We start from the raw sequence: 20,075 nt of genomic DNA, 5'->3' as shown, positions 1-20,075 counted from the left end.
GGTACCTCAGTTAATAAATGTCTAAACATACTGCCTGTGATTGGCTGTAACACTAAACGTGCATTGGTTAAAACTATAAAGAAATCTCTCCATGCTTTGAATAACACTTTGGGAGTTTTTAAAATGGTAAACTTTGTATTTAAAGTTGGCTTGTTTTATAGAAAAACACCAGCTTTCTCTACCTTTCTACCTTCACTGCTTCAGAAAAACTACAGCTGAGCTGATTAACACACTACTGGCTATTGACATGCGGTTTTTATTAGTATCCATCCAATAAAATGCATGGAGAATTAAAACACATGGGTGAAAGATGCATCCTAGGATGCTCTGGGACACACCCTCAGTGATGTTCCTGAGATCATTGGGCGTTTCGGGTCTTTCAACATCATACGCCCTCCCTCAGGCGACCCGGCCAGGGTTGATTAAGCCCTGGCTTGTGTCCCAGCAGAAATTTCACACTGACTGCTCCTCCTGATCCAAAGCCATCTGGAGGCTTTCTCAGCAGCTTCCATGGTGTTTTTTATGGCTTTCCTCTTCACAATCCCCGTGGTGCCAATCACTGAGTAAACTTTGCACAGTGAGTGGCCAGCAAAGCCCACTTCTATATGTTCACAGTGTGCATTCAAACCACTTCTCCTGGTACTTGAACCGCTTCCTCTCGTTTGCCTCCTCGATCCGATCCCCCACAGAACTGTCAGTTCTATCATAAGCACTTGCCTTACAGAGACAGAAGAAAGCATGATGTCTGACCTCAAGGATGTTGTTGTAACGTGGTATGGGAACTTGAGTTGCTTACCCAAGTCTACTCTTAGCTCCCAGTCCAACGCTGAGGTGAGTATGCTGACTGGTGGTTTGAGTTGTGGCTGAGGCTGCTCTCCGGCCAGGGGAAGAGGATCTTCTGCTTGCTTTGCTGGTACTTGCTAATTTTAAAGCGGTCTATGGCCTTGGAGATGGTTTCTGCAGCTGCCTTCAGTACCTTGTCATGCCGCCAGAAACAGCGGCCCTCTACCAGTAATAAGTCAAATCATGATGTTAACTTTTATGCCTTTAACCCGTAATCTGAAAGCACAGCACAGACTCCTGTTTCCTTAACAAAAATGCACATTTTGGGTCATCTCCCTTCATTGTAGAAGCGGTGCAAGCACTGGGACAATGCTTGTAGGAATAGTGCCTTTGTTTCCTCTACATTTCACACCACACCAACAAAGGCCCTTCTCAACCTTTATCATACAGCATAGCAAAGCACAATCATATATTCAACTTTTCAAAAATTCCATAAAATAACTAAATCAAATTATGTGTCTTCTCTGATCCAATGTACGGTAACTGCTTGCTCTCCTCCTCTTGCAGCTTTTCCTTCTCGTCCTGCTTTCTGACTTTGTTCACTCTATACAAAAGGAAAGGTATGAACTTAAAGCTTTATTTCCCACAGGGCTACAGTTTAAATAATGCTGCTAGTGGAAATGAATATGTCACAAGTACAACTGTAGGACTCTTGTTAACTTAAAAAAATATATAGCCATCCATCTGTACCATGTACAATACCATGTCTGCCACACTTATCAATGTTGTAGATCCATAGGAAACAAGTACTATTGCTCTAAATGTATGTAGGTACTGAGGAGTGCGGACAGTTCGCGAGGAGTCCGTTGTGCACGGAGTCTGCCCGAGTATATTTGAGCCTTAAGTAGCATTAGTGAGTTGTCACAAGGGGTGGAGTAGAACCAAAAAAAAAAAGCGAATGAACCCTGTTCCATTCACTGTGTTAGGGGTGAAACTTCAGCAATGAAGGTGAGGATCCTCGATAGAACAAACTACCAGGAGATACAAACTTATCTGAAGGAGCAATTCAAATTCCCAGAGGAAATTGTCCATACTAGCCCTTAGACCTGTTATTGCTACCTTCGAAAGGGACCTTGGGAGAAGAGGATAGAGGAGGGGAACAAGCTCAATAAATATCATGTAGTGTTTATTCATCCTTGAGCTGGTGAAGATTCACTGGAAGGTCCCCCTGGAGAGCCTTCTGGCTCTTGAGGATTAAAGGCCAGCACCATCAAAACAAGCAGAGGCCACATCAAAAATGCACTGAATACATATTGACAGAGTCAGCCAGTGGAGAATGAATGAAGAATGAATAGCTTTATTTGTCATTGCACATGTTATAGAGCATATCATTTTAGATGAGAAATGGAACCACAACACAAGCAGAGGTGAGGAGAAAAAAGGCAGGTTTTGTACTGAATTACCTATTTGAGAGTAAAGTAGAAAAACTAGAAAAAAAACCTCTAAGAAGACATGCATTAAGCAAAACAAAGATCGTCAGATTTAGACACAACCTCGGCAGCGCGTTGGGGGAAGGCCAAAGGGTGAAAACAATTTGTTTTTGTTTCAGGCTAACACAACACAACTGCATAGAGTCTGGAAGTGTTTGACAGGGTCAGATCTAGGACTGGAACAGCCATTGACCCACACCTGAGATTTCGTCAGCCTAATATAATGTAACACTGAAAAAGTGGGGTACCCACCTGATGCCACTTGACTTATACAAGATACGCGGGGAAATTTCTGGCACAAATATGACGCTTGGTTAATCAAGACTCCTTAAGTTGCCTGGGGGAAAGACTGATAGGAGGGGGGGAAATACTACCAGTAGGAAAACAAGTCAGTGAATATCTAGGAAGTGGGACAAATTGACAAATATGTCCAATTCTGTCCAAATCCCATTAAAAATCTTTCACTACGTGTTACTAATAGACTAGTGATCATGTTACCTTATGATTGAAAATCAATTCTAAGTTTCAACCAGCTCATGGATGGTGCAGTAACTTTAAATAAAATCCAGTCACAATGCCCTAATATTCTATTTTGCACATATGATGTTATATTTCCCCTAATCATCATCCTCCCTCAACTTTTTTTCTTGTGAATCGTCTTGTGAGCAGCAGTTTGATGCTCAGCAGAACAGAAACAGCTTCTATACTCAGTTATTCTTATATTCCAGGCATTGTAGACCATTTCAAGATACCGGTACTTGTTTTTATGTGCAGCCTGAATGTCCTGAACATCTTCCATTAAAGCCCACTCAGGGGAAAATAGCATCCATGTTGTTGTTTTTTTCCATTTCCTCATTTGAAACGTGAAAAAATATAAGAATATAAGAAAACAAATAAGTTCACGGGAAATATACAACTCCATTACCTGTAATTAGGTTGTCCACCAGTGTTGTAGGAATGCAGAATATCCCGACCAAAAGGTCGCTGATTGCCAGATTGAAGATAAAGAGGTTGGTGACTGTGCGCATGCGATGGTTTTCCAGTACAATGAGACACACCAGGATGTTTCCCACCATACACAGCAAGAAGATGAATGAGTAGGCTACGATGTAGCCAGCAGCCATGTACACGGAGTGGGGATAGTAGTGGGACAGTGTGATGTTGGTGACGTTGGTTGTGCCGTCTAAGCTGTTGTTTGAAAGGCTCACTGAGATGGAAAAACCTTCAAGCTCCATTGCTTCCTCAACCATCTGGTCTCTGATCTCCATCCTTCAAAGACTTCAGCTCTGCAGGAGAAAACGAGACACAAAAACTTTATTTCTATTTGGTTTTTGAAGAAAACTTACAACAAAAAAAAAAAATCCTTAACTGCACAATAAGTGTGGGACAAAATACAGTAATTGATATGCTGGTGCTAATTTAGTACATTTGTCATAAATTAACATTACATGTAGTGCAATCTTTTTGGTATGCATGTTTCTTGCAAAAACAAAATTAATAAATGGATTATAATGCATAATTGTGACTGTTACCAGGGGAAAATACAAGTGTGAATATTATTATATTAGATCAAACAAGAGGCACTGCTGGTTTGTCTGGATTTTCAATTCAATTCAATTCAATTCAAATTTATTTATACAGCACAAAATACAACAAAGTAATCTCAAAGTGCTGAACAAAATATAAACTGCATGACACTTTTACTTAATGGACTTTTTGTTCAGTTACATCTCAGTCTGTGTAGAATCCTGCAAAAATGACACTAAAATCACAGTATATAAACTAAGGTATTCTGCACTTGACAGTTTCACTTGACTATTTATTTATTTTTTTTTATCTTTGAAGCAGATGTTGCAATGTGTTGTGTGCATTTTTTCTTGTATTATATCAATTATCGTAATAATAGCAGTATCGTGAAAAATTGTAATATCGTATTGTGGGGTACCTTGTGGTTCCTACCCTGCTGTTCAGTGAATACACCTTACAAAGCATTCTGCTACTAAGATTAATCTCCTTCAAAATAAAAGCAATTTTTTTTGTCATTGCAAATTGATTTACTTTTGGGGGATGTCCCACTAGATAGAAACTTGATTTATATCTCCATTACAATATTAAACATCAACATTCTTTTGTAATTAAATTGCCCTTAGATAAATAAACCATATTGCACATGGTTCTTATTATCATGAATCTTTTACTACATCTGAACACTAAGTTTAGGGGTTATCCAATTCACTTTCCGTAACGTCCTTACTGTCTAACCCTGTTACACTCACATGTTTTATTCTTGGGGTCAAGCCTTTCTTTGTTACTTTTTTTAAAATATTGGCTCTTCACTGTCTTTTATGCTTCTTCGGGTTTTCCAACCAACGATTTAAATATGTTTGATTCAAACAAAAATAATGAGCTGTGATACACATTTGAGATCAAAACATAGTACAATGCATTTTTATCAAGTGCTTTTTTTCACTATACTTTGAAAAAATATATTATATACATATATATATATATATATATATACATATATATATATATATATATATATATATATATATATATATATATATATATATATATATATATATATCAGACATCAAGGTATGTTTTTGGACAATGTTGTGCATTTCCATGATTATTTTCCAGATAAAACTGCTGACTGAATGTCCAGCAAGTATTGTAAAAACAATTGGTCATGTCAAATCTTGCATTACCTTTTCAGCAGAGGTGTATAGTAACTAAGTACATGTACTTCATCACAATCCTTAAGTCGTTTTTTAATGAGTTTTTTTAATCAGCACTTTTACTTTTATTCTACAATTAAAAGTTAAAAAAAAAAAAAAAAAAAAACCTTTACTGCAATACTTTGATTTTCACCACTTCCTTACTCATGACAAAATAAAATATGAATATAATAATCTGGAATGGTCATGTCCGATAGCATTAAAATGGCAAATTTTACTTAGTAACTTTTTTAGGTACTTTATACACCTCTGCTTTTATTTGCCGTCAATATGGAAAGTTACCTATTCAAGGAGAATCAATGAAACAGAAATGGTCACTTTACATTGCATATTAAAAACCACAATAAAAGTGAAGCTAAAACAGTATAAAACAACAGTAGATGTTAGGCTAAAACACAGAGACAGGGCAGGGGTGGTCAGGTGAGAAATGCTGTTGTAAGTAGTGAGTTTTCAGTACGGCTTTGAATTGTGAAAATGAGTCCATATACTATCAGAATATGTGATCCAGACTCAACACATCACAACCCTGACACAAACTAAAATTGTAGCTCAGTAAAGTAGAGACTGTAACGACAACTGAGAAACTACATAAGGGAAATTAAAAGGACATTAAAGGGAACATGATACCATTCGAAAGAGGAACTATTCTTGAACTGGAGGAATGCTAACAACGTCTGGCAGGGAACAAGGCCAACACGAACAAAGATAGAGGAGGACAACACTGACTACAGATGAGAATACACAAAAAAGGACGTTCGGAAGAAATCAAGAATGTTTTGACCAGAGAGACATGTAAACCCATGTAAATTTGCGATGGTAAAACAGGGGACGGGACCCGGATAAGCAAACTGCTTCTCTCGTCTCCTTTTTCGGCATGTACAAAAAAGTAAAAAAAAAAAAAAAAAAAAGGGAATGTAACCATGTCGGAAATATAATGCGTTCATAAAATATTCCACATTATGTCCATCTTAACGCTAAATTTTTGGATCCTTAGTGTTGCTTTCCGCTTGTTTCTGGTCTGCTTTTCAGAGCATGATTATAGATGGGTTGTAATGCATGAATAAGTACCAGCAGAGCTTTCTTTACGTCGCTGTAGCACTGATTAACTCACATCTAAGCATGAAAGGAAACCATTTATTAAGTGCCCTACTCCAGAAATCACACTTCTGGGCTTTGCTATCACGTGCAAGCTAAGAGTTCTTCTGCTGACATCAATGCTGGGATTTCAGCAGTGGCATTGGATGGAAGTGAAAATGAAGAGAATAGATAAAGATTACGGACAAACCAAGTATAATTTGGCACTTTTATTATGTGATAACAGCATGTTTTTTATTTATAGAATAAGATGTTAAAAAAAAAAAAAAAAGCTTTCCATAATGTGCCTTTTAAATTTAAGATTAAGGGGATAGCCTTCCCCTTAATCTTAATGTCAATAGATTGAGAGAAGGTTAGCAATGAAATCCCATCATTGTCAAATTAAATTACACACAAGGTGCAGGCTATTCCATAATCTGATTATCTGTTCACTGTTAAGCAATTTTGATTGTATGCGTTATGATGGTTTTGGGTGAAGAAACGTAAAAACAGGGTCAAGGTTTAGGGGTTTTTGGTCAAATGCAGACGCAAAGTTTATTGTCAAAGGTTGCACAGGACATGCAGGCCTGGAGTTTGTAGGTGAGCATACAGTAAATACTGTCAAAGATAGACTTCAGCTTCTGTTACGGTGTAAATGTAGGGTTAATAATAATCAACATCCTATAGATGAGGGTGTTAATCAGAACATGTAAATCACACCTTTGAAATCCCCATCTTCATCAGTTCACAGCTCATTATAAGCTTTCCTCTCTCCCATTCTATTAAGTCAGCATGGTATGTGCACCTTCACCATAAGATAATAATTAACAGTTAATCAGTAATGTCAAAGCAAAAAGCTTGTAGAATTGAATAAATGGGTTGTTTTCAATTGGTTTGATAATGAAAATCTTGCATTTAACAGAATGCTGAATGGATATATCATATTCTGTTAAATTATGGGGAATGGAAATCTATAAATGAGCTCATAATTCAGAAATAAAATTATAAATAAGAATTAGGAGATGCATTAACACCACCAGACACTAATATGGCTGCTAATGGGATTTCCACTTAATTTGAAGGAAAATGTCAACCCATGTGGAGAATAAAAACGCACCAATACCTGCTGGATAATCTATTCGCCAGATGTATTCTTCTCACTTGTTTTCTTCACAGCACAACCACCCATTTGGATACCTCCCACTAAGAGGGAAGTGATTCAAATGAGCAAACTAACGGTTCTTAGAGGCAGCTCGGCACGTATTTGATGTGGAAGCTTCACAGGACAATTTCTCAATGGTTGTTTTTCAACCGCATAATAATTTACATTATTTATTATCATGTAATTTTTTTTTTTTTTTTTTTTTACACTAATCTGCCTATTTTGCATTAATGTAGCTGCTGGAAAAAAAAGCATCCATCTCTATTCAATCTCTCTCTCCCTGTACTGTACTGTACTGTAGACTTTCTTTCAATGTGTGGTTCCAATTTATCAAACACAGTGAAGCAGAGTTATGGTCAGGAAAATATTTTTAATTCCAATGAGTTAAAAATGTTTTGCTTCGTGTTTGGTTAGGTATTTGCCCCCTGTTTTCAGTTGATTAAATTTGTCATCTCCCCCCTTACGATATTCAGGCTATACAATGGAAAGAATCCAACCTTTGCCCAATGCAGGGCACAGACAGTGAAGGATAATCCATGTCACATTTTGGATTTGCAGCATTTGCATCTTCTGTCTTAATGCTTTCTCGGGGCTCTGAAATATCTCTATTTGTCATGTTTTAGAGGCTATATGCACCGCATAATGAAAAATGAATGGGTTTCAGGTGTGTTGAAGCATTTATTCATGCTATTCATGAATAAATGTCCCGTATCTCTGCTTCTCCTCTGTTTACATAGTCGACTGAAGCTGGTGGTGTTTTTCAAACCCGTCTCTTTAGACAACTTCTGTCCTATCGTTCCTGCAGCACCACCAGGGCTGTATTCCTGTATGCATCACTCTGCACTATAAAGTACAGTTACAGCAATGCCTATCGATAGCTGGGCTTTCAATACCCTTGGAAATGCGCAAAATATAAAAAGGGCATAAAAAACTGGTAATGAAAACACCTGCATTTTGAAAAAACACTCAAATATCACTAAAAAGGAGGAATTTCAGATGTTTCGATATTGAAATGTATCGCAAAAGCACCATGGAAACACTTGTTTTGTAATTTCTTACACTGGTTTGCATTTATATTGATGCCACTCAGCTCTCAGGCTAAGTTTCATTGTTCCTGATTATTTTGTAATTACATGGTGCATTATTGAATGAGGACAAATCTTTGAAGGTTCTTATGCCTTTGGGGTACAATATCTAGTACAGATAATAAAGAGAGCCGAAAATGTACTATAATATAATATAATATAATGTAACATAATATAATATAATGTGTCACGCAATGAGAAAAGCAGGATCAACTTTCAAGTTGACTCACAGATTCTGAAACTAAGCTTTCCAATGTGTCACACACATGCAAATTGTTTTGTTGTATTGTATTGTTTAGTTTTTGTTGTTAAGCACATACAGCATGGCAATCCATGTCTGCAGCATAATAAAAACACCAAAAAAACCCCACACACTTCTTAATGCATGAATAGTTTTGTTTTTAAAGTGAAGATTGAAGGAGAGGCATTTGTGTGTTGCAAAGTGGCTACTAATGGACTGAAAGTGTTTTTAACATTCTCAAATCCAACTTAATCTTCATTCTTAATTATTCGGATTATAAAGCTATACAATTGTAAAAACAGAAATATATCTTTATGGCGTTAAATGAGATATACAGGGCAAAATACATTCTTCCCATTGAAATGAGCCGAGCTGAAGAAATTTGAGGATTTTCTCGCTACTAGAATCAAACCCCTATTCAGATGGAAAGCGTGTTCTCTTTCCACAATGAAACTTAATGCCATACTCGACCAGGTTGAATAAAATGTTATGTGGTAGGCACACTGGTATGTGTGCCTACTGTACTTTATTTTTCCAGCTATTCAAATTTTTCCTAAGTTACCAGAGCAGCAAGGACTGAAAGAAACCTTACTATTGCAGTCCCCAGAGGGTTTACAAATAGAATCAAACAGGGATTTCCCTCCTCCTTAGTGTTGAATGCACAGATTGCAAAGCAGCAGCTACAACTACTCCCAGGACCACGACTGCCTTAAATATCATATAGTAAGGGTGTACCAACATATCAATACGACGATATATCGCGAGGTTTTGTCATACATAATCGATTCACTAACGCCAAATATCGATATTTATTTATTTTTATTTTTCATTTTTTCCTTATTACACAAGTTAAGTATAGGGATCTATAAAATCCACGTTAATGGAATCGCGGACAAAATCAAATGGACAGAATCAGCATGAAATGCGTCACAGTGAGTGACTGTTTTCTTATGGGGGAAATGTATCTGGGAGCGCTCATCGGGTGCACCGCCCTCCCCCCTCCCCCCTCCCTCTCCCGTCTTGGCTGCATTGAACACTGCCTAAACCACTGCCAAAAAACTACGCAAATCATCACTGACTCCTAAATACAGAGTCGACCGGTGCCTGCTTAACTTTGCTGTGCCTGTGAAACTCCATGTTTCCCTGCTCTCGACTGGGAACGGACGATCAGCTTTAATCAGCGTCACCAGCTTAGAGTGTTTGAACAACATCTCATCAGAGCTACAGAAGATCTGTGGGAAAAGTTGTGCGTCGTTGTGGACGAGACCATCGATGCCAGGGTAATGCACTGACTGAAATGTTTGTTTTTCATATGCAGTGAAATTTTTACAGTTTTCATAAAACAAGTTCAATCTGCTTGTTAAGCAGCACTGATATGTGTCCATGTTTACAGAGAAGTTGATAATACTAGCACTGAAATGACTATTTTCTGCATTCATTTTGTTTTTAATGATTTAAAGTCCATTTGCATTAACATTAACAATTTTTTGGTGAAGCACTATTTTGTATCAGTCTTCCCTTAAAGACTTAAACATAACACAAGGACATGTGACTAGTTGTGGTCAGTGTGTGTTAGGAAGAGCCACTGTGCAGTATACACTGTGTTTTACTTGGCTGTCATTCATGTGAAATTGATTGACAATGTTTTGCAATTACTGTGAAAAGGATTCAGTGCAGTAAATAAATTCTGAATTTCTTCAGTGACTCGGCAGAATTTCCCCCGCGATATATCGATTATCGCAGAATCGATGTATTGTGGGAATATCGTCATCATTTGCAAAAAATATCCCAATATATGGTATTGCAAGGTACCTGGCGATACCCAGCCCTATTACTGTATATAGCTTCTATCCCTTTTCCGACCTGCTGGCACCTTTTCAGAGTTGCAGGTCATCATATAGCCTCTGACTGAGAATTTTGAGAGAAGATGGAGAGGAAGTTCATATGCTGAGAGTCGCTTTGATGTGAAAACAATCTTCCGCTGTCTGAAGTGGGAAGGAAATGAACAAAGGTGAGGGTCACATAAAGTGTGGCCAGGGCCCAGTTGTACAAAAGGAAATCTGATTGGATGTTGGACAATGGATTGGATCAAATAATTGAAAATGAAATGTTTTCAACTAAAATTGGACACTGTGATTGGATTAGACCACGCAATCAAATCCTGGTTTTAATCCGGATCAAACCCTCAGTTTGCGTTGTTCAAAACTTTTTAGTAGGATTTGGATAACTTTGATCCAAAATAAATCAGGATAATTCTGATAACAGCACTTTGGTGGATTCAGGATGGATTTCAGGAACAAAATGTGATTTAAATGACATTCTAACTGGTCAAAAAAATTACATTCATCATGAAGTGGATATACAGTACATTTATTTATTGGTATTTTTTTTTATTTCGATTTTTTTTAACCAATTTGCAAACCATTAACAGATTTATAGAGCACTCGGTCAAAATGCCAACTTTTGCTGCTTTTGGTTGCCATTAAAAACCAGAAAAAGTTAAAGATGTAATAATGTTGTTTACCGAAAGAGAATAAATCTGTCATTGCAGAAGGCTGATGAGACTGATCCACTGAAGCAGAGGATGAATGCTGTAGCTTCCAGTGGAAGTGTTGTGTATTGTTGTTTGAGCGGGATGCTACCTGAAGTACTATCTCTTGAATTGTACACGCTTTCATTATGATTCACCTTCCTCCTAACTGTTTTTCTCATCTGTGCCTTCTTGTGTTTTGTTCCTTGTTTCTTTGTATATTGTAAGATAAATAACTTTACAAAAATAAAGAAAAAAAAAAAAAAAAAAAAAAAATTAAAAAGCTGTAACTTACTATGTATAGCCGCGCTCTCATAACAATCCTACCAAAGAGCTTGTGTTTTCTATCAAATGACACCGGACAAAGGGGTTGTGTCATGGCAAGCTTAGGACAAAAAACACTGTGAGCAATTCAGGTTCCAAAAATCAGGCGATTTATTTTCTGTCTTTAGTCCAAAACAGCAGTTGTTCTTCAAACACAAGGAAAGAGTGAGTATCTTCAAAAAAATAAATACTCCCACAAAGTGTTCAGCTCAGACCTGCTCAAAGATCTCCACTCCAGGCATTGCTGCAGGAGCCATTTTTGCTTTCTTTTTCCTCCTTTACTTCCTGCTCAGTTTTATAGGCCTGAGGCTCCTCCTCCTCAATCTCTGCCTCTCATTTTTTTTAAATCAAAACTGAACCCTTTATAATTACAATAAAACAAGAATTTAACTAATTATATTAAACACAATTTTTCCTCTTGCAAAATACATTTGATTTATACAGGAAAAAGATATAATTTTTTTTTAATTTTTTTTTTGTGAGGGAGCTTTTGCTTCCTAACATTATATTGAATTTTTGAACGTTCTAAGAACTAACTAACTTTTTTTTCAAAAGGAAAAATACAATTTCAAGTTACTAATTCAGTTTCAAGACAATAAATTAAATTTCAAGTTTTTACTTTCAAATTCAATACCAACCAACTATTCAAATATCAGCCCATATAAAGGAAAGTGAAAGCTGAAAAGATGTGTCCTTCTCTATTAAAGAGGACTTTACAGTCCTTAAATGGTAATTCATTTTTTTTAAAAGAAAGTGTCTATTTGTACGGTTGCCGTACGAACAACCCTCGGTGCTACTGGTACGGTTACCGAAGTACAAGTACATAGCGTCTTAGGGTTACGTTTAGGGTTAGGTTTAGGTAATTATAACCCTATATCGCAGCAATTTTTAGGGTCAGGGTTAGGTTTAGGCTTAGGTTTAGTCTTAGTCATACAACCTAAACTGGCCAATGACTGACCTATCACGTGACCTAAACTGGCCAATGCCTGACCTATCACGTGACCTAAACTGGCCAATGACTGACCTATCACGTGACCTAAACTGGCCAATGCCTGACCTATCACGTGACCTAAACTGGCCAATGACTGATTTATCACTTGACCTAAACTGGCCAAATAGGGGCGCTGCATACGGATATCCACTGCCTTTTTAAAGTGCAATGCTTTTAGCGGAAAAAAAGGTTTCATGGCAATTGTATTGTTCAGGAGGACACTTGTGAGATTGCAACCTAGTGCATATAATACAATGATATAACAATCATATGCTGACTCATGTGTATCTGAGTCTAAGGCTAAGCAAAAATGTCAAAGCACAAACCCAACAGTATGGCTCCACAGGGTCGGACATCATTACAGGTGACAGTGCATTTTTACAGCACAGTGGAATGTGTGCTATCAACTGACTACACAGATTTAGAGTGTATCTTAGTACAGGGGTTCTCAACTGGTCTCACCCTGGGAGCCACGTATTGCCATGGTCATTAAATTGAAAAAATAGCTGTTGAAAGCATACAAATATCATCTTTTCTAAAACATAAATCTATATATTTTCCTGGGCAACATGCATTTCACAGCATGCCTGTCAAAATAAAAGTATTTATTTATTTTTGACCAGCTGTCCGCAACCCAGTACAGATCCGCGCCCCACTTTTGGGTCTCGACCCACCAGTTGAGAATCGTTGTCTTAGTCGATCAGTTTACCATATCCAGGACTAGCTCTATACAAAGATGGATGTTGAGTAAGACCCCTCTCCTGCATGGCTTGTAATAAATGTGACTGTAAAATAGCCTATAGTACAATCATCCATTAACAGCAGGCTATTACCTCTGGCAATCCAATGAAAATGAAGACATAGTTCAATTTATTTATAGCTATGAGGCCATTTACAATTATACACATGTGCATTGATATTATAAGTGTTAGCAATTCCAGGTGGACAGCCAAAGGCATGAAGCAAGAAACTAATTTCAGCTCTCCTTAGGGAAGTAAGAAATGTCAAATTCAGGAGGAAAAAGTCAATCATGACATTACAGCACCAGTAAAAGGACCATATGTGTGTGTAAATACAAGCTTAACTGGAAAGTAAAAGCAAAATTCAGTCCCATCAGAATCAGACTACAAAGTGTTGCGCTAAGCTGCTCTGGTACAATATCTGAGAGAGGGTTGTGTTGGACTGCTGGGATTTCCCCAAGCACCAATTTGCTTAGTTCTCTTTTTATCTGGCTGAAAAAAATTAAGAATAATGTCATCACAAACTGCATAGCATACAGTAATATTCCATATTCAACAAAGAGTGCTTATTGGTTTCTTTAGAGATGCTGTGCAAACTCTCATCCAATAGAATTCCTCATCTCTAGGTCAACCTAAGGCCTTTTTGTTGTGTAATGTTGCTATTTTCGAAGGTAATAAAACAACTGCTTTGTTCTTGAGAAAATATGTTTAACATTACGACATTTTATTACACCTCAAAGACAATGCGTTCCCTTTCCTTCCCATGCCTATTACAGAAACCTGTTCATTTGGAAAAAGACCTTTTGTGAAGGTGAGAAAATGTCATAATGATTAAATGATTGTTCACCAAGTACCTCCAGTGACATGTGGTTAATAAATTGTTATAGTTTTGTATATTGTGTTCCATATAATAGAGACCCTGAATTGAAATAAGCACCAAAAATAATTAATGAGATATCTATCGAGGTTTTTAACTATTTGTAACTATTATATGTTAATGTTCAGTTTTTTTTATTTCTTCTGTTTAAAAATTTTATTCTTCCTTTCTCTTTAGTTCTTTTTTGTGTGCTTGCTGTGCAGCCATCTCTCCTTAACAATGGCTGTGTTGAAATGGCATACTCCGTACTATGCGCTACAAACTCAATGAGGCGGATTCACTAAAGGTTTAGGGGTATTAAAACATGTGCAAACGTCACTCCAGGCGTTAATTATCCGTACAAAACCCAGGGAATCAGGAGTGCACGGCTGCTGCTCGTCACAATGCGCCCTCAATTTATTTAGCGCGTTTCCCTCTAGTAAATATGTATAGTAGATAGGGATGTAACGATTCACTCAACTCCCGATACGATTCGATTCACGATACTGGGTTCACAATACGATTCTCTCACGATATATTTTAGAAAATGGGACTGTAGTGAAATGATGACTGAAAAATATTCCTTTATTTTTTTGGGGAAAAACACTAGAAAATACTGTATTGTTTTCCTTTTATTTTTCATTGTCAAAAGAATCCCTTGATAAACTATTCAAAACAATGCAATTTAATTAAAAATAAATCTTGAATGAAATAAATGAAGGAGTAATACAAATGAAGAAGAAGCCTATTAATTTAAATTCTGGTTCTATAGTAAACAATGCAAAACTGCATAATAGTTCTTTTTCTTTTTAAAAGTGCAACTGAAAATGTATTCTGTGCCTTAACAATTGGACTTTAAAAAAAATTGGACCAGCAGAGGACACTAGTAACCCAGTGGTCATTTGGCATGCAGATATCTTGCAGTGAAGAAGAGATGCTATGCTAGCAGACAGAGCTAATAGAAAAACGTGACTTTTACAGATATTCACGTAATATTACAGATACAGTATTGTTTCGGTGCTAAAGGGGTAAGGAGTCATCTATGAACATGTTTAAGAGTAGAAGGCGGCCAGAAAGAAAATAGTAGCAGATTCCGACCGCCGCGTACACTGCTGGACAAGAGAAGGGATAACATACAGCGTTAAAAAAAGTACTGCGATTCAATTTTCAAAGTATCGATGTCAATCGTGAAACCTACGAATCGATTTTTAACTGCCTTACGATTAATCGTTACATCCCTAATAGTAGACGGAGCTCACAAGGGGAGCAAAAACATTTTGAGGGGGAAATGCAAATACCTTTAAATGCAGGGGAAGCAATGCAATTCATCAAAGCTGAACTTCATTGCTGCCTCTGTTTTTCTGTATAAATTTAGCACGGCCCACAACCAGTTGGTAAATGTCAAAGCATTTTGTGCAGTGATGACAGCAGTGATATTTATGAGGAGACGAGGCAGGGCAGAGGAAAGACGATTGAGGGATGGCATTTTCAGACCTCGAGGTAATATATTTGGGATGAATGAATTCACAATTTTAAGAACATGTTAAAACCTTTTCTGTTTCGTCTCCCTACCGTGGCTGGGGGGACACAGCGGAGGTCCTCACACTTGTTAAAGATGTAGGAAGAACAGGCCATTTGTTGTTGTAGAGCTGCACTTTATTATCTGGTTGCACTATAAACATAAGCTCGCTACCTGTCTCAGTCGCCGTCCTGGACTCACATCTCTCCTCCGCGGCTCACTCATTCCGCTCGCAATGCATCATGGGACGGTTGAGTATGACTAGTGTGCCCACCTTGCATACTTCAAAAATATCCAGATATAGTATATATTATATAGTATTTCTCACATACTCAATCTTTCCATGCTACCTCATGTAAACAGACTACGTACTATTTTTGTGTATCAGAATTAGATCGATGTCATAAGTAGCCTAGTCCTCTTTCTGTATTATTGCTGCACATCTCATGTTGTCCACAGGTGTGTGCAGAACATCCTTTTTTATGAAAACTGAGCTTTATGATCTCAATTGGGCTACAGATTATAAGCGGTAAAATGACAATTTCTTTATTATTGTGTCCTAGTTGGCACTATGTAAGTATGTAAGGCACCGATACTACCAAAGCAATAAGTGACAGATAGGATGTTCACTTAAATTTCCTTGATTTCTTGAACAATTTTTATTACATTTGGAAAAATCGCAGGAGGTATGTGTGAAAGCACTGTTAGAGATTCTAATCAACCAAACAGTCATGTTTTTGGATTGTGGGAGGAAGAACCCACGCAAGCACGAGGAGAACATGCAAACTCCACACAGAAAGGACCCAAGTGTTCTTTCTTTTTTTGGGCTTGAACCCAGGGCCTTCTTGCAGTGAGGTGGATGTGCTAACTACTAAACTGCTGTGTGCTTCTTAGAACATTGTTTTTTTCAATTTTCTTCATAATGTTTGACATAATTTAACACAAAATTGCATTGTTTCACGTACAAAAAGTCAGTACTATTCTACTATAAATCTATATTGAAATAGTTTTTACCATTGGTAATATGTATATTTCTGGGATGACTAGGTTATTCCGTACTGCTTTTATTATCTTTTTGGTGTGTGTGATTTTTGTCTTTTTTGTGTGTGATGTGCACAATAAACATACTTATTTTTTGCAATAGAGGGGTCGCCTTCTGATCGAGAGGTTTGGGGTTCGATCCAAGTCTATACCAGGCCATACCAGCCTGTCATTGCTCGATCTCATTAGATCTCAGAAGCTAATCAGGTCTGGGTCTGCTTAGTTGTTGGATGAGAGACCACTGAGAATTACAGGTTCCACAGTGGGGGACAGTCGCTCCAATGGTATCTGTCATTGTGTCGTTGGGCAAGACTCTTCACCCACATTGCCTAGTATGAATGTAGTGTGTGAGTGAGTGTTGGTGGTGGTCAGAGGGGCCGATGGCACACTATGGCAGCATCGCTTCCGTCAGTCTGCCCCAGGGCAGCTTTGGCTACAATAGTAGCTTACCACCATTAAGTGTGGAATGAAGGTGTAAAGTAAGTATGTAAGTGCTTTAAGTATCTATGATAAAGTCCAATTTTTTTTTTTTTTGTTTCAATGTGTCCTTGGGCAAGACAATGAACCCTACGTTGCTCCCAGTGGTCAACTAGCACCTTGCATGGCAGCTCAGTCCCATTGGTGTGTGAATGTGAGTGTGAATGGGTGAATGAGCTGAAATGTAAAGTGCTTTGAGACTACTTCAGTGTAGGGATATTTAAATCAAGTCCATTTACCATTTAATAGTCAATAATCTGAATGTGCCTCTGGGAGTTATCACTTTAACATTTTATAAAATTGTGCAAGTAAATATATGACAGTTCTTTTCTCACTGATAGATCAACATAATCTATTCTGTAATGTATTTGTTATCTTGAATTGATCTGATGTGTAAATGGATTTGCCATAATTATATCTAGTATATTTGATGTATAAAAATAACAGTCAGTTTGTAAATTATTTTTTCTCGGCACCCGAGCACTGTCTTCCCTTGAACTTAGCCCCTTGACCTTACCATGTCAAACTTTAAAAAAAAAAAACACTGCTTCCAAAAGGATGACCCATGGTTTAGGAAATACTTTCACCAATGACACAATTTAACATATGTGTCATAAGCCATTTTCATTAACCATTGATAAAAGCACTAGCAATGCAGACAAGAGGATACTGGCAAATTGAATTGTTGTTGAGAGCCTCCAGTCAATAGAATTATACAAGGTCGACACGGCCAGTGTGTCTTCAGCTATTGAGAAACTGTTCAGTAACAAAGACATACCTTGGGGAAATCTTTGTTTCTTTGTTCATGGATTCCTGTGCTGTGATGTGGGGATCCAAGAATGGATTGGAGGTGAAGATCACAAATGAGAAAATTCTCCAACTACTGGACATAAACGGAGATTCTTCTCACCTTTGTCACAATGCCTGCAGGAAGTTTGGTCAACAATTTGATGGATGAGTGGGAACACTGGCTACTGATCTTCACAAAGATCTTCAATGGTCAGTCGATCTCAAGTTAAATCTGCAAGACATCTGAGATGATGTCAATTCCGTCACACAAAGAAAGCCATCTCTCTCACAGATGGCTTCCTTTTATGTGACTGTAGCCAACATAGTCATAATGGAGGCTTTCAGAGTAATGTACTATGATTCAGAAGATAGCATGACATTTTGAAGGAACATGGAGTATCTTCCGACGACTAAAAATGACTGAAAGAAATTTTAGACACTATGTCTAGCAAGAACATGACTGAAGATAGAAAAAAACAGAAAACAGAGGATAGCTGAGAAAGTAATTATGTCCAAGAAGACTCATCATCCTTATCTACATAGCTGTCCTAAGACTCCTGAAGGATTATGTTCTCCTTTTCCAGAGCAAATCAACGTTAATCCACATCCTCCATGAAAAGCAAGACAAACTGAGGAGAAACTTCCTGGCTTGTTTCATCAAACCTGAATCCCTTTTAGGTCTGTCAGCTTTCCAACTGAAGAACATCAATCTAGTTGGGATGAGTGACAGTTTTTTAATAAGACAGATATGTTTGTTGGACTTGCCGCAGAGGAAATGATCCAGAAGGAAGAAAATTCCCCAACAGTAGAATGCTTCTTAGACATGGTCTCTGACGCAAATGTCCAGTGTGCTCAACATGTCCAGAAAAGATTGCTATTGGACAATTACTTTTTGAGAGCTGACTCAGCCATTGACCCATTTTCCACAGGCCACCTTCTGAGTGCCAGGCATCTCTAAAACAGGTACCTGAGAAGATGCAAGGGAGTTCTCTCAGAGAAGGAAGTGGCACAGAGGGCTATTCAATTACACTTTGCTGTGGGCCATATTGTCGGAAGGCTATGGCTTGTGGGCCGGTGTCACGCACTGAGTTTACCTCCGTACTGAGATTATAACCCTATCCCTAACGCAATCCAATAAACAAATAAAACACGTGTTCGTTCAGTTTGAAAGCAAAAATAAACAAAAATGAATTATAATTTTTTTTTTTAGACATAACTAGCTTTAGATTTATATATTTTAAATTTTTTTAAGGGCACAGTCAAAAAAACCTGCTTGCTTTCTATGCAAGAAATAATAAAAAACAACTGAAAAACATGACCAGCCTCCGGTTTAATTAACAGTAACAGCACCAGCTTGGCTTTTGTAGGGAGATACTAAAACCCGGAAACATTTCAGAGACACACCGGAGATAGACAAAATTCTGCCCCGTACTACTACTGCATGCACAGGCTGTAATATCACCAAGTTTGTACCAGTTGTTAGAGCAACTATCTTAACCAGGGAGCAAACATGTATTCCTGGTTGTGGTTTTCCAGAGTTTTATTGGGCTTTATTTACCAGTGATTAGTTCCTATTGCTCAGAAACATATGGAAACCAGTTGTATTTATTTATCTATTTATTATATTATTATCTAAAAGGTTACCTCATTCAGATGTAGCCTACGTATATGTTCATAACAGGAACTATGCACAATAGTAAAATTATATGTATAAATTTGTAAATATGCATGAACTAATCACCGGTAAATAAAAACCTATTAAACTCCAAAAAACAATAACCAGGAATAAATGTTCTTCCTGGTAATGATTAGTAGCTCTAACAACCGGTACAATGATACACTTGGTGATATTACAGCCTGAGCATGCAATACGGGGCAGAATTTACTCTCCGAAAAGTTTCCGGATGTTTCCGAGTTTTAGTATCCCCCCTTTTTGTAATAAAAAACACAAGCGGCTTCAAGTTTAATTAAGTAATATTGACAGCCCCTCCTGGTTAAAAAGTGCAAGAAATAAGTCAATTGAAAACATCTGTGGCTAAAACATCCACCCTTCTCGCAGTTATCGTATCCGACAGAGGAATTCCCTTAATAGAAGATATTACCTGTTGTTTCAATTTGTTGTCTGTTACCACCTCATCGACAGCGTTTCCACATCGGTAAATGATTGTTTCTTTTTCGTGAGTATCCATGCTACTCGGAGAGAAGCTATGGTGCAAGTGCAGGAGAAGATTG

The 20,075-nt window shown here is 37.5% G+C and overlaps 1 protein-coding gene across 1 annotated transcript in view; it reads right to left on the bottom strand.

Moving 5' to 3' along the window:
* The window catches only part of npffr1l2 (neuropeptide FF receptor 1 like 2), a 44,762-nt gene that overhangs the window by 12,496 nt on the left and 12,191 nt on the right, over positions 1 to 20,075 (bottom strand). Inside the window, exon 2 of the mRNA XM_028458657.1 lies at positions 3,199 to 3,559. Coding sequence (XP_028314458.1) covers positions 3,199 to 3,541 — 343 coding nt within the window. The 5' untranslated portion in view covers positions 3,542 to 3,559. The remainder of the gene's footprint in view (positions 1 to 3,198; positions 3,560 to 20,075) is intronic.

This window comes from Gouania willdenowi, chromosome 9 (genome assembly GCF_900634775.1).
Source record: "Gouania willdenowi chromosome 9, fGouWil2.1, whole genome shotgun sequence".
Classification (NCBI taxonomy): Eukaryota; Metazoa; Chordata; class Actinopteri; order Blenniiformes; family Gobiesocidae; genus Gouania; species Gouania willdenowi.
This window is presented reverse-complemented; position numbering and strand designations above follow the sequence as displayed.